The sequence below is a fragment of the Acanthopagrus latus genome, chromosome 23 (genome assembly GCF_904848185.1).
Source record: "Acanthopagrus latus isolate v.2019 chromosome 23, fAcaLat1.1, whole genome shotgun sequence".
In the NCBI taxonomy this organism is placed as follows: Eukaryota; Metazoa; Chordata; class Actinopteri; order Spariformes; family Sparidae; genus Acanthopagrus; species Acanthopagrus latus.
In genome coordinates this window covers 14,188,748-14,205,679 of record NC_051061.1, presented here as the reverse complement: position 1 = coordinate 14,205,679, position 16,932 = coordinate 14,188,748, and the positions used below count along the sequence as shown (strand labels likewise).

General features: G+C 40.9%; 3 protein-coding genes across 4 annotated transcripts; all 3 read right to left on the bottom strand.

Moving 5' to 3' along the window:
• Positions 1-345: 345 nt before the first annotated feature.
• On the bottom strand, positions 346-3,299 carry cenpx (centromere protein X). Its single transcript, XM_037088304.1, has 5 exons — positions 3,203-3,299; positions 2,565-2,616; positions 2,391-2,444; positions 2,179-2,267; positions 346-514 (listed from the first exon to the last, which is right to left on the bottom strand). Exons 1-5 carry the CDS (start codon positions 3,287-3,289, stop codon positions 500-502), a joined length of 297 nt encoding a protein of 98 aa, XP_036944199.1. The 5' UTR covers positions 3,290-3,299; the 3' UTR covers positions 346-499.
• Positions 3,300-3,553: 254 nt separating this feature from the next.
• LOC119013607 (heterogeneous nuclear ribonucleoprotein A2 homolog 1) lies at positions 3,554-6,443 on the bottom strand. The gene is made up of 5 exons (XM_037088303.1): positions 5,307-6,443; positions 5,102-5,193; positions 4,904-4,999; positions 4,646-4,792; positions 3,554-4,193 (listed from the first exon to the last, which is right to left on the bottom strand). Exons 1-5 carry the CDS (start codon positions 5,314-5,316, stop codon positions 4,074-4,076), a joined length of 465 nt encoding a protein of 154 aa, XP_036944198.1. The 5' UTR covers positions 5,317-6,443; the 3' UTR covers positions 3,554-4,073.
• A 141-nt stretch (positions 6,444-6,584) lies between these two features.
• Positions 6,585-16,932, bottom strand: LOC119013602 (transmembrane channel-like protein 6). 2 transcript variants are annotated; one of them, XM_037088294.1, is made up of 20 exons: positions 16,608-16,932; positions 16,045-16,160; positions 15,847-15,972; positions 15,642-15,770; positions 15,446-15,554; positions 15,274-15,361; positions 12,706-12,966; positions 12,449-12,627; positions 12,215-12,359; positions 11,000-11,155; positions 10,307-10,464; positions 9,733-9,823; positions 9,478-9,575; positions 9,293-9,388; positions 9,133-9,208; positions 8,911-9,044; positions 7,887-8,063; positions 7,666-7,744; positions 7,171-7,252; positions 6,585-7,038 (listed from the first exon to the last, which is right to left on the bottom strand). In XM_037088294.1, exons 1-19 carry the CDS (start codon positions 16,655-16,657, stop codon positions 7,172-7,174), a joined length of 2,349 nt encoding a protein of 782 aa, XP_036944189.1. In that variant the 5' UTR covers positions 16,658-16,932; the 3' UTR covers positions 6,585-7,038; position 7,171. The 2 variants fall into 2 exon arrangements, with proteins under 2 accessions (XP_036944189.1, XP_036944190.1); XM_037088295.1 differs by having other exon boundaries at positions 15,642-15,755; positions 16,608-16,925.

The following is a 16,932-nucleotide window of genomic DNA, read 5'->3' as shown; positions in this document are numbered from 1 at the left end:
CAACTTTCCCCCTGTGCCAGAGGTCCCCTTTGCCCTTCCCCCCTCCTCTAACTAAACATCGCAGGATAGCAAAAGGGAACTTCAAAGTGGCCGGAGGGGGTACTCCTTTTTTCCTGGCACTTGTCATCATCTAAGGGACTGGCTGCTCCCCTTATTACTCTAATTGCTTCCAACTGCTCCAGGAGGCTTTGATGAAGGGCGCCATGGAGCACGCTGGAAGCACCTGTTGTTGCACAGTGGAGCACAGGTGGGCCTTGTTGGCGGTGGCGAGGGGAGAGCGTGCTGACAAGCGCTGCCGTTTCCCACTTCAAATCAAACAACTCCAATAAATACAGAACCACAATCTTAATTTAATCTCAGATTTATGAGATTATGAAAAATTGCAGTTATACAGAAAATATAAACATCAATAAAAAGTGAACTTGTGGGAACTGAAGTTGTAGCGTTGAAGAAGGAGCATGCAGGCAACGCTCTGGCTCCATCTTGTGGCGTCGGGGTGCTAGAAGTCCAGCAGCTGTCATGGAAAAGAGATGAGAGACTGTGAGATTAATATTTAGAAATGAAACTCTTTGTCTCTTTGTGCTTTAATGATACACAGGGGAGAAATCTCTGTCATTCTCGTCCTGAACCCAAGAATGTTATCCTTGATTTTACTTCTCCTCAGTTCGATTATTGACGTTCACTGTAAACTAGGATGAAGCTCCCCAAAAAACAAAGCAGGTACAAAAAGCAGCTGCTATGATTTTAACACATAAAAAAAAATAGAGGACAAGATCATAGAGGGCCTGTTGTAGAATCTCTTCACTGATTTAGTTTTAGAATAGATATTAAGGATCAAGACGAGGCTTTTAATAAGCTCTGGATCTCCCTGGCTGATGGCTGCAGAATCAGTGACATCTGTTAAATCGCTTCTCCAAACGTTAAAAAAAAAAAAAAAAAGTTTTATAAATGCTACCAACACTGTTTAGGTTCCAACATGTCTAAACTGTTAAATTATTATTACTGTTGTTGTTCTTATCAGCTGCTATTCCATCAGTCATATGTTACCAACACTTGGCCCCTGCCCAAAATGTCAGTCAAAACTCTTCTGACCAACTGATTGAGTTTTTGGCTTGCAGCAGTAAATCACAAGCAGGAAAAACCTGCTAGTTGTGAGCCAGTAAGTCGGTGGGCGTGTTTTATGATCGACAGTTGCAACAAATTGCTGTGATGATAAATATCAGTTTGGTGCTGTGAATGATGAATGGTAGACAGTAGACAGAGCAACGATGTTATCACTCAGTCTTTCAATTCACTTACTTCCATTGTTCAGTCGTAAGCGTTTTCATCACTTTAATTTTGTTACTACCACCCCTGAGGCCACTTTCCTTAAATAACATATGGCACTTTTGTGATGTGAATGATGAGTAATGGATGCAAAGACATACATGCTATTTCATCATAACACTGCTGTTTAGATCGATCAGCTATAAATTATTATTTTTTTGATTTTGGCAAATACATTTTTACATATCATCTAACATAGTTACAGCTGTACTACTGATAAAGTCACACAACATATTTTGAGACTTTTCATTGTTCAGTTATCCAAATGTTGCCAAAGGTTCCAAATTATTTTTATTTTTTTAAACAATAGGGCATAGTTAACTATATATAGTCAAACATGGGAAGCTCTTCACTATGTCTACACTTCACTATATCACTATATTCATAAGTCACTTGATAATTTATGACTGTTTTTCATTTATCACCCATTTTTACCCCCGGTTCTTAAAGTCACATGCATTTTCCCCCCTCACACATGTTAAGTATTTTATTCAAAAGGTCTGTTTATATATTTTAAATACAATCATAAACAAGATAGATAGATAGATACTTTATTGATCCCGGAGGAAATTCAAGAAAACGCATTCATATTGATGTGAAACTACATCTGTTGGAGTTGAATCTCTTGTGCTCATTCATTACAAGTGAGCATGAGATATAGATCAAGAGCAAGGGCTTAAATAGTAGAATTTGTACTGTGATTAAAAGTCAATTAAACTTTGACAATTTAAAGAATACTGACTCAAAGACAATAAGAAGTTTGAAAATGAACACTGGCTCAGTGAACACAGGAAAAGCTCTATACTTAAATATGTTTATATTGGCTATATAATTTTTTGGGCGGCAACTCACCAGCTGAGGTAGGATCTTTTCGAAGTGCTCGATGTCTACTTGGTCACAATCCTCAGATTCGGCTTGTTTCAGCGACCTCACAGCAGCCTCTGGGGAACAAAATGAGGCAACAGATTAAAAATCTCATTACTGAGCTTTCTGTATACAACTGTGCCACACACACACACACACACACACACACACACACACACACACACACACACACTTCTTACCTTGGACAAATATTTTGAGCATATCTGCCATGAGAAGCGTCGCATCACCACCAACTGTGACAGAATGAGATATAGGAGATAAAGCTGTAGATTCATCAAAGAAAAGGAAAAAAACAACAACACACAAACAGCTCTGGGGAATGTCACTTATTTCAAGATGATTATCCAACTCACGTCTCGTCTTATCCTCCTTGAAGAAACTTGTCAAGAGTTTGCTGACGGTGTCCTGTAAATAAGGATAACATGCTCTTATTTTGCAACCTGTTGGTGCGTGCGTTCACCTTCGTGGCTCCTTGGCACCAAACTGCCTTTTGGAAAAAATCTTTTTAATAGACTCTCGTAATACGGCGACAGTAGTATATGTTAAACAAGTACAGTGATTACAAAACACTTTTTCCGAATCATTGTCTTCTATTCGGCGATATGTTGTCGGTAATTCACTTGATAAAATCGCGCCCTCTCCTTTGTGGCTTCCTACTGTCGAACTTCCTTAAAAATAGTCGATTTAATAGACTCTGGTATTTTGACGACAGCAGCTGATGTTATCCCAGAACAGTGAGTACAAAACACTTAAGTGAATCATCAGCTTCTATTCGGCGTACGTCTATCGTTCATCCACTCAATAAAAATCGTACCATTGTATAAAGTTTAATCACCTGACAGACAGATCAGAGGCATTTTATGCTCCGTTGGCGTGAATGTTTAATGGAGGTAAATGACTGCAGTTCAGCGGAAAAGAAGAAACAATGATCAACTTTATGAACCAACAAAGAGAACCGAGTGAGTATCAGTAACAGTCAGGACGCTCCTACCTTTTTGAACACAATTTCGGCGTCTGTCTCCGCCATGTTTATTGACGGTGGGAGAGAAGCTTGGCGCTCTACATAGGGATTGGCCATTAAGCTCTGACGTCATCCGCACCGCCCTCCGTACGCGATAATTTACATTAAACATTCAAATAGTAATCAGGATTTTTGTGTGAGTTACATCACTTAAGGCAATTACTTCTTTAAATGTTATTTTCTTATAAAATACATTTATATAACATGTAAATGTTGTTTAGGCTTACATGCACACTAAACGTATTAGATTTCATCAGCCTTGTTTGACCTGATTCTCTTCTCAGTAAAAAGGAAACACAAGAGGAAGGAAAAAGACAAAACTGAAGCTGTCAAAATCATTTTATTATTTACGCAACTGCAGGGTGTTGTGTAATATTTAAAATGCAGATCATGTTACATTCACCAAAATTGGCTGTCCAGAGGGAGCAAAAAACATAAAATCTATGCTCTAATATGTCGATTTGATACAACAATTAACACAGCTTTGCCCTTTGAAAACATGAATTACAATCATAGTCAGCTTACATACAAGTAAGTTCCTCTGTTTCTGTAAATCAACCACTCATACAATTGAATAAAACTTTATCATCCACCAAAGAAAATCCTCACAACAAAAATTGTGTATCGCTGCAGCTCACATTAAGGACATGTAAACAGATAAACAAACAGGTGTAGGACTTTGTTGTGTGTGATGCAGAGTTTTGTGGTTCGTTTGAGTCTGTGTGTGTTTTATATATTCTTGTGCCTTCGATCTTCAAGGTTACAGAGTATCTTCACTTCTTATGGATGGAGCCACATCATACTTTAAGACCTACAAGTTCCACAGCATTTGCTGATTCATTTATTCCAACTCATCATCTAACCACTGAGCGTCCTCCAGGATGTAGCCCATACCTAATGAGCGTCGTGGTCGGGGCTTAGCAGAGACTGTTGAAACCTCTTCATCGGAGCTGTCGTCCAACTGAAAGACAGATTTTTGTTGCAAGCTGATGAAGACGTAGACAGCAATATTGCATGCTTTTAATATCAACTACTGCTATTACTACAATATCAGTATTGATCTGTTATGTGGACAGACAAACAAATAGAGATTTCATGAGGAGTGGCCGGCAAGATGGATGCAAACTGAGCGACCACTGTTCGAGACGGTGCGTCTGCATTTGTAAGCATGAATCAGCTGGAAGTTTTTAAATGAGAAGTTCGGGACAGTTTCCAGCTGAAAATCTGGGTATTTTTAACAAGAATTTTCCAGCTGTATTTGTGGTGACAGAACCAGGAAAGGCCTTTTCCTAACTTTAACCAAGTGGTGCCTAAACCTACCCAGGGCACAAGCACAGCGTTGTCACAACATCAACATCTGGTTTGTAAAACCAGCTGCTCCGAAAGAAGAGAGAAACACTGACACAGGCTCACCCTTGGGCTGACAACTCGTTTCACTATCACATCGCCTCCTCCAACGTTATGAGGACCAGCCCAGTCTGCTCGATCTGCTTCCTCCTCGGTAGCAAACCTCACATAGGCCACTGCCTTATTTCCCGTCACGTCTGGCTTCTTCCTAATCTGGGATGCAATTCAACAGGCAAGAGAACTTCTTTTAATATGGTGACCAAATCTCTGAGATCTCCAAAAATATATAAACATTAATGAAGCTGGATTTTCTTCTGTCTTTACCTTGCATGCTGTGACGGTGCCCCACTCCCTGAAGTAGGCTTGTAAGTATCCTTCATTTATGTGGGGAATCAGGTCTGATACAAACAGTCCATGGTCCTGTTAAATGATAGGAAATAGAGACGTTCAATATTAGAGCTTAGGTAAAAAAAAGACACATTCATGTTCTCTTTAGATAAATAAGAAAGACAAACTGTTTACCAGTTCATAATATTTTTCCAAACCAGGGAAGTGTTTCTTCGGAAGACTGATGAACACTCTTTTATTGGATGCCTTCTTCACATCCATGTTACCTGGGAGGGGGCGGGGAGGAAAAGATGATAAGGGGGTCAAAATGGGAAATGAGGCCAAAGACAAATTTACAATTACAAATTAGGCACAAAATGAAGAAAAAGGAGTTACTCACCAGATGTCATTGCCGAGATGTTTATGAAGCTGATGTCCCAAGCAGACTAACCTCAAAACCCAGACCAGCCTGCTCATATAGTGGCCTCTTATGTCACAAAAAGGAAATCCCCTCCCACTGTTGTCTTTCTTGTCAGTTTACTGAGACTTGTGCGAGTGACTGGTCTTTAAGTTAGACAACTAGCTCTACGAGCAGGGTGAAAAAATGAAAGGTATTTGCTAATTATTTGACATTGATGAGCACCTGAGATTTGCAGACAAAATAGCCTTTTCTTTTGACTTGTGACGTATATAAATGGTATGCAGTCACAAGTCAGTCAGGTTCTCAGCTGCAGTTTCAAGTAGACATCTTTAGGTAGAAATATGAGGTAAATGTCATCACAACGTCGTTTGTCAAGTTAATTTTATGAACACAACTCTTTTTTTGGCGGGGGGGGGGGTGTTATATGGAAGACATTTAAAAGCTAAATATTAACTAGAAAACACACCAAAGCAAATAGCAAGGGAACATATCACAAGACAGACAAAAACTACATTATCTGTCAAGAGACATCCCTACCCTTTGTTTCTCTTGTTCTCCACGTCTGAAAAGAAGTAAGTAAATATACAAAACAAACATATTGTAAATAAATCAGGTCACTAGAAGATAACACAAAAGGACCCAAATACCTTCTGTGTTTTGGCATTTAGATATCTGTTTAAGATAGAATCCGCTGGAATAGTTATCTGGCACCCAATCAGTCACGCGTTTAGTTCTGATATAGTGCTGCGAGTGTTTTGTGATCCTTGGCATTCATCGCCACATAACGTCATGCTGAACGTGTTCTTAGGAATTGTGTTTGAAATGCTCGTGGAGTGACACTCAAGGCTAAATTTCAGCCACAAATAGCTCACTTGAATGCACCTCCTCAAGTCGGAACAACAACTCGGAAAATTGGAGAGATAATGCTGCATTCACGTGCTCCTTGTATGGTCCCATTTTCCCAAAGTTGCTCTGACTTTGACATTTGACTTGAATTTTCCAAGTTTTGCCCAGAAACACTGACGCGTCACACATGAACACACTGAAGACGGGAGAATGACATCCGAGGAGCATGTGAATGCAGCATTAACATAGTTGTATGCTTTTGAGGCCCATTTCTGTCAGGAACCATCACAAAATTGTGCGAGATTATAGACTGTAACAAAAGTGCAGATTATCATATTGTATGTGTTCTGATAGAAGGACACAGAAGAGTAGTTGCTGTGTTTGGAGAATTCAGTTAAAAAGGAAGCAACGTTTCCAGATAAGGATATATTTACCGAGCGCACATCAAGAGGGTTCCTCATTCCAATAACACAGCAGACGTGTTCAAACAGATCCGTCTTTTCATATAACACCTTCAAAAAGATTATTCTTAAACAAACATTTAAACATATAATAAACATACATACATACATACATACATACATACATACATACAATAGGAATCAGGTATAAATAAATATTAGTAACTCGTGCTATAAACTAGATGTCGTTTGTGTTCGTTAGCATGTGAAGGACTCGTGAAAACATTACGCAATACATTTCTCGCTACTAGTTTTGCTTTCGCTCACATTGCAGCTTCTGCGTAACATTCTTGAGGGGGTGAGCTGACATGATGATGTTGGCAAGCATCCCAGCATGGAGGAGATGGCATCAAACCGAAGATGCTTTTCACCGGTGAGACGCGTGACTGTTGTTCAGCCGCAGACTGCGGGGGGGGGGGGAACGTTTTGTGACCAAGAAGTGCAAATTTCTCTCCAGATTATAAGGGTGATGATGAAAATGTGTGCAAACATCGAGGATGTGTTACAGCCACACTCAGGATCAAAAGGCTACCCACCTTATCTATCGGGACAAACTTGACTGCTCTGTTCGTAAAGTATTTGCAGTTTGGTGATGAGGAACTTTTTGTCCTTACCCTCCTGTAGACACAAAAAAAAATACAGAAGATCAATGTTAATACTGTTCTTTATAAAGTGTCACTGATTTGTAGCCAGTGGCAAAGAGAGTGGTCCTCTTGGTCAAGAGGGGACTGACCAAATCCTAAATTTCTCACAGCCTGTTTTAATATTAATATCTGAGTATCTATTTATGTACATGTTTCCCCTGTCCTGTTAGTGCCTCCCATTGGCTGTTGCTACTATACGGTATAGGTAAAGGCACACCCAATGTTTATTTTCAATCCCCGGATGAACGATACGGCTCCTCGTGGGCTTTTTTGGACATGAGGGCTTGCGCCGCCTCCCAGCTTTGCGCGCTTGACCAACACGGATTACATCCTCCAACAACCACGCACCAGAAGGTTCAGAAAAAATGTTCAATTACTTATACATACATTTTCAATTTGCTTTTCTAACCGACTGATGATTCTCCTTTGGCCGTCAACAACTTGAGTGTGAAGGTATATCACCATTCTGAAAAAAGAAAAGAAAAACAGACAATAAGAGATTAATTCCAGTTTCCAGCAAATACAAAGCAAATACGAAACAATAACATCAGTCAAGGAACGTTTGTCCAAACCGGACAATTCCTGTTTGCAATCACGTCACCACTCACAGAAGGACTCCAGAGGCGAGGAATAAGAAAAAAGGCTTCTCCACCAGAAAGTTGTAGGCCAAGCTGAGCCAAGACATGCTGGGGTGGGTGTCCTCCAGCTCCCGGGCCCACAGCTGACTAGACTGAATCATCGTGGTGAGATTCCTGAAGGGGCCGCACCCTGGCGAGGGTCTGATCCTATGGATGACAGAAACACAGAAACACCTTTTCAACTATTCTGGCTCACAACGCGGGCACATTGGATTTAAAGGTGATGGACGAGTTCGAGCATCTCTCAGTACCTCTGCAACTGTTCAAGAAATAGTCTGATGAATAACCACTGAAAATATCATGAATTCATTTTTTACTGTTCATTTTGTCTTTGTAGATGATAAGGCTCACTGCTTCCCCACATTTTTCTCAATGGAAAAAAATGTTTCTCCTACAGTTGATCTGATTGGTTAGCCTACAGTAGCAATCTAAGATGGCTCTTCCAATCACTTGACAAGCCTGACCTTTTCCAAATAGTTTCTAACAGCACCTCTCCAGACAGCTCTGTGTGACAACCCATTTCTAGTCTTTGAGCTGAGCTAACCTTAATAGCTGCTCATGGTAGCTTCATGTTTACCACGCCATAAAAAGTAATTATGAAATTTAGTGGATTAAACTGAGATGCCTTTAAAATTTCTAGCTTTGTGATTTGACTAGAAATGAAGACTTGGATGAATGCACTGTGGAGTTAAAGCAACTCATTTAAATACGTTTCTAAAAAAACATTCTCAGCATGCCACGTTTGAGAGTTCAGACTCTGAGAACTGCCTTTTTTCATAGTTCAGGTCACAAAAGTTACTCTGAAATGTGACTCTAACCTGAAACTCACACACTAGACTATAGTATAGTAAATATGCTTGCAACACAACGACAAGACATGTCATTTAATATGAGAAAGCTATGTGTGTTTCGAGTTCTTGGCATTGCTACATGCCAGTCGGTGGAGGGGCGTCGAGAGTCACTAAAAAGTGGGGAACCCGTTTGTTGCACTCACGTCCAAATTGTATACGTGACGAACACGGCAGCTCCGAGAAACGAGGGGAAGCACAATAGAGAGATGAACAGCGTTGTCATCTGACTGGCCCTCCAGGGCTTTCTGGAGGCCTGACAGTTGAGTAGTAGGCTGCTCTGATGGGAGAAACCACAGCACAACGTTGAGCGGCATGCACATCTTAACACAAACACTGCATGATGTCGAAGCGCCTGCCGTACCGACCTTCTTCATGTAAAACAGCACAATCAGTTTTATGATCTGCACCGCCGGAAGCAGTGGCGCAAACAGCACCCCGAGCCTGAGGACGAACCACAGACGATAGTGTTTAGTTCAGTTTTGATGTTAAATAAGTGGTGGGGTTTCAAGGATGTAGTGTGATTACCAAGTTAGAGTTTGTCCATATATGAGCTCCAGCACATTACGGGCAATGTCGAACACTGGCTTCCTTTTCCTCCTCAGCACGTGCTTGGTAAAGAGCCTGGGAAAAGCAGACAACGTTTTTTTTATACCCAGCAAACAACAGAATCTGAAGTTAAACAGCCTGTGGGTGATAAAGCAGTGACGTGCCTCCACAGGAACTCCCCCAAAAAAGTGTAAAGCACTGTGAAGATGAAGTCCATCAGGAGCAGGCGATACAGTTCTTGACCCACAAAGTTCTCCCAACACTGTGGACGACACAAACACAAAGAATCCGTGAGATTTGAGGTTGTTTTCACATCGCACCATCGGGGCCCTGGGTCACAGTCAAACGTGTATTTTAGCAAACAACACAATTCAGTGTCGCGCCACAACTATAATTACGAGAATGAGGATGTTTGTAACCTGTAAACCACGACTTTCTGGTTCCACAGCAATTCTTTCCAGCCAGTGGAAGCACAGCACAACAACAAGGCTGACCTTCAGCAACAGGTTCCTGAGAAAATAACAAATCAGATTATCTGTAAGGACCTGCTGACCTTCACTGTGCAGAGTCTGACACCAGAAAGACCAAGTTCTTCAGTGACACATGCACTGAGAATGGATTCTTGCAGTAAAGCAGGAGACATCTTTTGTCAGGTTCAGTCAGGGAGAATGAGTAGGTAATGTAATGTCATGTTTATATCAGACCCAAATGATTATATTTGTACATGTATGTCTCTTGTATGATTCAGATATGAGATTATGATTAAGACGGAGACAGTGGAGCATTAAATATTAGTGAAATCTTAAATGCAAAAAGACCAACCACAGGTGAACTTAAACATTGTTAGTTCAGTGTCACAGCTCACTGGATGTTCTCTGTCATCTAACAGATAATTATTCTGCCCTCTGCAGTGACGGGAATGGCTTCACTTACTGCAGTTGTAAGTCAGTGATGACTGTCCAAGTGGGACGTGACTGCAGATCTTTTTCTCACCTGAAGATGGAGACATAGACTCGAATGCTCGGTGAGTCATGGTTCTCTACCCAGGCACACAGGTTGAAGAAGCCGGGGAGCAGCAGGTTAAAGCCCGACACCGCTGCAGACATGAGCAGCAGCTCCGTTTCTTTAAAGGCACTCGGCTTAAGGACAGCCTGTGAAGGAAGGGACAGATCACAGTGAGGCTTAGGACGAGGAGAAAAACAACAAACCTTTTTTTTTTTTTTTTTTTTTTTTTAACAACAGAAGTATTGATTTAATGGAATTAATCATTTCCCTGCAAAGTCAAAATGTCTGCTGGTGAAAAGGCTAACCTTGCTCTCTACAGTCGAAAGTTTAACTTGCATTATCTCATTTGCACAAGTTGAGGTAAGTGAGTAAGAGAGATAGACACAGAGATCCAAAGGGCTTTTTCAAACAACAAATAGATAAACATAACAATACACAAAAACACAAACGATACTGATGACACAGTACTCGCTGGTCTAACACCAGGAGACAAAAAATAAAATATGGTAGAATGTCTGCCAGGAAGGAAAAAGAAGAAGTAAAGTCTGCGGTGGGAAGGTGTTTTTGCTCAGAGCTATTTCTGTGATATTCGCGAGAAAAGGCGTCATAGCATCTGCAACAGTATAGCTGCTCAGATGTGCCTGAAATCGTTGAAGTGTGTCTGCACAGCAGCTGCTGTACCTTATACTTTGACTCTGACAGATAGTGGATGGCCATGGCGCCCAGGAATATGGTGGCCAGACACATGACCCACGCCAACAGATGCACCATGAGGTGGCCGAGTCGCTGCATGTAGCTCTTTGCTTCCTCTCTGCCAATCATCTCAGAGAGCAGCTCCTGTTGGAAGAGCAGCGTTTGCTTCATTTAAATGTTCTTCGCAGTGAAATCAACCTGTCATCAGCTGACATGGATCATATCTAGAAAGGACGTTTGAGAATGCTCTGTTCTTAAGAAAAAGGCATGTCAAGTTGCATTGTGGGTAATGTACATGGGATTTTGAAAAGAAAGAAGTATGAGCAGGCTCGTTACTTTAGTTTTCATGCATGTGAGGCGAATTATTGATTGTTTTTATTTTGTGTCATTGCCGCTGCCTTCCAAAAATTGGTTCGTATCAAGCACGGCAGACATAGCAAGACGTAAAAGACGTAACAAGACAGATATTGTATTGTATTGATTTTCTCTGCCTGAATTTTCTTATTTTCTCAATTCTTTGCTGTGCTCGGGACACTTTACCAACCCAAAATATCAATATTTTATGCCCTGGGAATGAGATTCATCAATCAACTGTCTTTCTGGTGCCTTTACGAACAGCTCAGACAAATGCTACTGATTCTACCTTAATACGACGTGAGGTTCAGTCAGCTTTGCACACAAATGGCCGGTAAAACTGTCCTTCAGAGGGACACATTTTACTTCTATACTCTGATTACTTGTCGGAGCCTGTGCTTTCTTACTAGAAAAGAATGTGTGTACTTTTGCCATGTCTGCATGGATTACACTGATTACGCACTTTGTGCTATTTTTCTCTATGCAAAATTGATACAGGTCCATATAGCGTTCATAATAAATCCTGACCGCAGCCATTCACATCAAATTTGCCTTTGGTTTGAAAAGAGGAAGTTTGACAAAGACTGTCACATGTGTTGTGAAAATGCATATTTAAAACCTTCCTCTGTTTACACCAGCCATGCAAAAATTGAGATGGTTGGACTAACAAGGTTAATCAGCAAATATCTAGCATTGGGGATCAGCGTTTCTGCTTGAAATGCTCATGGCGGAAAAAAATGTTTGTTGTGCATTTTAAATGGGAAATGGAACAGAATCATCACTTTGTAATAAAAGATTAAAAGATTCACTCTTCAGTGAATCTGAGTGCATGTGAAAATGATGGCGTACCTTGAGCTGAGTGCTGATTTTCTCAGACTGAAGTCTCACTGAGGTCCTCTTGCTGACTTTAAAGTCCCAGGAGCAGAAAACTTTCGTTGCCAGATTCCCATGAGACTTGAGGACGTGAAACCTCCTCCCGAGGGATGTGGACACGCTGCAGGAGAAGGGCGTACACATTAAAATACACCCAGCAGAGTGGACTGAAAGAAAACTAATGCAGGAGCAATTCACTTCATGTCGCACTTGTACACCAGGATGATGCAGGTGATGAAGAAGGCGATGGTGATGGTGAAGAAATAGGCTGCAGGGATGCTGTATGGCATGTTCAGGGACTTGCCAGAATCACAGTCTGGCGGGCTGCAGGTTTTGATCATGGCGTTGGCGTAGTAACCGTAAAACATCACACTCTGAGAGAGGTAACCCTGCCGGAGAGAACAGACGGAGAACTGGTTCAAAGGAGGCATAATCGTATGTCCTGATGTACTGTACCGGCTACATACCCTGCCCGTGAGAAGCTCTAAGCCAGTGAAGGTGTCGGAATGAGAGTCATAAAGATGAGGAGGGTTGATGGCTTGAGGGAAGACCAGGAAGAGGCCGGTGATGACAAAGAGGAGAAGGTTAAGGAGCAGGAGAGTCCGGAGAAACAGGAAGTAGGAGAGCACGCCGGTTCCGAATCGTCCGCTCAGTTTCTTCATGGGTGAATGCCACAGCCGGAGGGAGCTGAGGACGGAGAGGCAGCCGAACAGACAGTGGCGCCAAGACTGAGGGGAGAAAAACACGCGTACGACTGACGATGCACAAAGAAAAAATGTTTTCCACTGAGGAAAATCTTATCAGCATGTGACAAAAAGTTCATATGTGCACTTAATCCATGTGGGAACATGTAAATATATTATGTGGACATTTTCTTTCATGAATAAGCCTCTCGCTTGTAAAAAAAAAAAAAAAAAAAAGAAAAGAAAAGAAAAATGTCCAGTTCACATGTAGCGATATTTTATTTTCACGCAACAATAGTATAAAAACAGTTTTTTTTTGTTGGAATTTTAATTCAGGTGTGAAAAAAATCCATTATTTTGTGAAACTGTCCAGTTGACGTGATATTTTATTCTAACGTGTCGTAAAATGTTCAGTTATAAACAATATGGCCAATCACACGTCAAAATGTGGGGGATCCTGTGAAAAATTTGAAGTGCATCATTTCATCTCCACATGTGGAAACTCTGTATGTGATCTACCTGGGAAAATGTTCACATGCAAAATTTTGGTCATGTGGCTTCATGTTTGGTTCAACATTTGCAAAATGGGAATCCCCATGTGGTGAAAATTCCGACAACATGTGAGTGAAAATGTAAATCTCAAGTGTGTAAAAAGACAATCGTTTGTGAAAAGTCAAATTTCACATGTGTACGGTGGCCCTGAGAGCTCCCCTTAGCAAAAAATAGTATACTTGAAGTTCATTTTATGAAGTATGCTTGAGTATAAGTATAGCAAGTATACTACGGACCATGTACTTGTAGCATACTAGAAAGTATACTTATTTAATACTTCTTCGGACTAAATTGGAACATTTTAAGTTTAAGTATACTTTATGGGGTCATTTTAAGTTTACAGAAGTACACTTTAAAGTATACAACAAGTACACTCATCTATATACTAGTGTACTAAATATATACTTCTAGTCTATGTTTTAGTTTATTCACATATAAGTTTATAACAAGAACAATACCTTAAAACAAATGTGTGTAAGGAAAGACATTTTTACTCTGCTAAAGTAAATGTAAGCACAAGTCAATGACTTGATCTTATTCTGTGCTTTAATCAAGACAGAATAAATATTATTATTTGCAATTTGTCAAGCTCTAGTCAGACATTCACCATTCATCACCACACATGCTAGCAACTTAACAGACGGGAAGTCTCTCCCGGAAAACACCCCTTCACTCACGGTGAATTAACTCGACACAATTTAACCACAGAACAAGGATGTGAATTAACCCATAACAGTCTTACACATCATCTTATTCACAACCACATTCACGAACCATAATCACACCAACAACAGAATACCCAAGAGTCTTTGTGCCACAGTCCACAAGGGGCGTTACAGTATACTAAAGTACAAGTATAAGCTTTAGTATTAAAGTATAAGTGTACTAATGTACTTAGTCTTAGCCTTAGACTATTCTTTACACTTTTCAGTATAAACCAAGTATACTTCAATATACTTTTCTTAAGTATATAAAAATATAGTATATAAAAAGTACACTTCAAGTATACTGTCTCTGTTTTAGTTTAAAACAAGTATACTTGTAGTACACTTGAATAAACTACTTTTTGCTAAGGGTCACAGCACTGCAACTTAAGAAAACACATGCAAAAGGGCAAAACACAAGCAAATTAAGACAACACCTTCATCAATTTGACAACACATGTGCAGCATTTAGAAAAAACACACCACAAAGACCACAACACATCACATTAGAAAACAGCGATGCAAATAGGCTGCAACACAATGGAAGTGTTTCCAGAGGACACTTAAAAGTGATGCACACGTCCGGACATGCTTGTTGTTGATGCGGATTTAATATAATATATTATATAATATTACATAATATTGCAGTGATCTGTTGTTAAACTATCAATTACAAGCAAAAGGCTAACGATAGTTTAACAGCGGATCACTGCAATAGGCCAATATCTGAATCATGCGATCGCAATGTTAAAATGAATCAAAAACACTTTGTATCTCATTTTCCAACACCGCTGACAGTAAACGAACCTTAATAGCGGTGTGACTCAAGATCTGCATCAACAACAAGTGTGTCCGGACATGTACAACACTTTTAAGTGTCCTCTGAAAACACTTCTCTTGTGTTGTGGTCTATGTGCATCGCTTTTTTCTAATGTGTTGCATTGTGGTCTTTGCAGGGCGTTTTTTTCTAAATGCTGCACATGTGTTGTCAAATTGATGAAGATGTTTTCTTAATTTGCTTGTGTTAAGTTGCAGTGCTGTGAGCTCTCAGTGACATGTTCATAAAAGAGAAATGTGGCACGTTGTTTGGTCTCACCCTTAAAATGTACACGCTCAGCCGACTGTAGCATGGGATGTCTCTGTTGATGAGGGAACTCTCAGCGACATCACTGAAAGCCAGTCGCCTAATAAAAGACGGGTGAAGGAGGTGTTACCGCAGTAATAAAGCTCTATTTTTTGCAGGAAGGTTTTAAAACGCCGCTGGGTACCTGATTTCCATCTTATCTGCCAGGCTTAGCGGCATGGCTCGCAGCTTGTGCAGCCTCTCGCTCACTGAGAGGCCTCGGAGGTTGGACACCAGCTGCTGCTTCTTGCTTTCTGTGAACCAAGAAGTCGCAAACAACCAAATTATTACCAGTCTTTGAATGTTTTGGAGCAATTCGTAGCTGAGCACTTTCTATCCACCTTCAGGGGTGATTTCCGCCGCTTCTGCCTGGACAGCGTCATCCTGGTTCGGTCTGGAGGGGTGGTGTTGGTTTGGCCGACGTGACGTGCAAACTCCTGCGTTGCTGTTTGGCCCTGTGTGGACAAGGACTGTTTTTTTAAAAAAAAAAAAACTGTTAATGTAACGCGTGTAACAAGTCAACAGCAGGGAAAGGTTTCATCTCACCAGTGGAGCGGCTGGGCATCGAGGAGAGCACCCTCAGGGTTGCAGCCGACCAGCCGTGCCTCTGCAGAGAGTTCTCCGGCCCTCCGTCCAGCGTGTCATCGCTTGTGCTGCTGTCACTTGAGCTGTCTGAACAGCAGAAAACGTCACTTGAACAAGCCTCTCAGCGTGTTGACAGTACAGCCGTAACGTGTTTTGTACCTGAGCGTTCCGTAATAAAATCCATCCCGAATATTTCAGGACTCCTCTGGGTGCTGGCTGCAGGCTCTCCAACATGCTGGAAGGAGACTTGATCTGGTTCATCTTCTCCCAGGTTCCTGAGGGAAAGTAGCCATTATCCTATTTCGTCTAATTTACCACATTAGAAGATGTTCATATTTCAGAAAGATTCACTGTTAAAGCACTGGAAAAATGTTCTGTCCCAACACTTGACAGCAGCTTTGACTTAAAGCAACACCAAGAAGAAAGGTGTGAATTATAAATAGACGAATCAAGCAGCAGTTTAGTTTGTTATTAACTGAATTTGATGAAAGAATGTTGATCAACCAATTCTAGGCGCTGAATCGAAGGCAAGCGGACTTGTCTCAGTTTCTTGAAACCCATTTTTAATCAACCGATGTTTAGTCTTTCTGACTCGCTGCATTATATTTAGTGCTTCTAAACACAGACTACAGCATGCGCAGACCCACTCGGGCAGGAAGATACAGATGCAACAAGCAGCAGAAGATTACTTTCATTTGAAATTGTTTTAAATGAATACTTACTCATACTCAGAATCCCTTCGACAGGTGCTGAAGCTCACACTGTGGGCCATGGTCCTCAATGTTTGCCTGTGTACTGAATCACATTGTGGACTAAAGGGCAGCAGGTCATCACTGAAGCAGGCTACTGACTAATTACCAAAGCACATCATAGACACTTCCTGTCTCTCTCTCTCTCTCTCTGTGTGTCTCTCTCTCTGTGTCAGCTGTGTCTTATTTGCAATTGGTGCAACTTTATCCGTCTTAATCAGCTGAGTATCTCTGGCACGCTCTGTGTGAGCGGCTAAAGGCACTAATACATGTGATAATACTATATTTAAATATAACA

Bases quoted from the DNA above. Each gene is read 5' to 3' on its own strand.
- LOC119013602 (XM_037088294.1), bottom strand. From the start codon at position 16,657: ATGGCCCACAGTGTGAGCTTCAGCACCTGTCGAAGGGATTCTGAGTAT. The intron at 15,771-15,846 runs GTGAGATGAAAC...TTAAAAAAACAG, and splicing joins GATGCCCAGCCGCTCCACTG to TCCTTGTCCACACAGGGCCA. The intron at 9,045-9,132 runs GTCGGTACGGCA...TTCTCCCATCAG, and splicing joins TGCTGTTTTACATGAAGAAG to AGCAGCCTACTACTCAACTG.
- cenpx (XM_037088304.1), bottom strand. From the start codon at position 3,289: ATGGCCAATCCCTATGTAGAGCGCCAAGCTTCTCTCCCACCGTCAATA. The intron at 2,617-3,202 runs GTAGGAGCGTCC...CCTTATTTACAG, and splicing joins CCGAAATTGTGTTCAAAAAG to GACACCGTCAGCAAACTCTT. The intron at 2,445-2,564 runs GTGAGTTGGATA...ATTCTGTCACAG, and splicing joins CAAGGAGGATAAGACGAGAC to TTGGTGGTGATGCGACGCTT.
- LOC119013607 (XM_037088303.1), bottom strand. The intron at 5,000-5,101 runs GTAAACAGTTTG...ATCATTTAACAG, and splicing joins TGGAAAAATATTATGAACTG to GACCATGGACTGTTTGTATC. The intron at 4,194-4,645 runs GTGAGCCTGTGT...TCTGTCTTTCAG, and splicing joins AACGAGTTGTCAGCCCAAGG to TTGGACGACAGCTCCGATGA.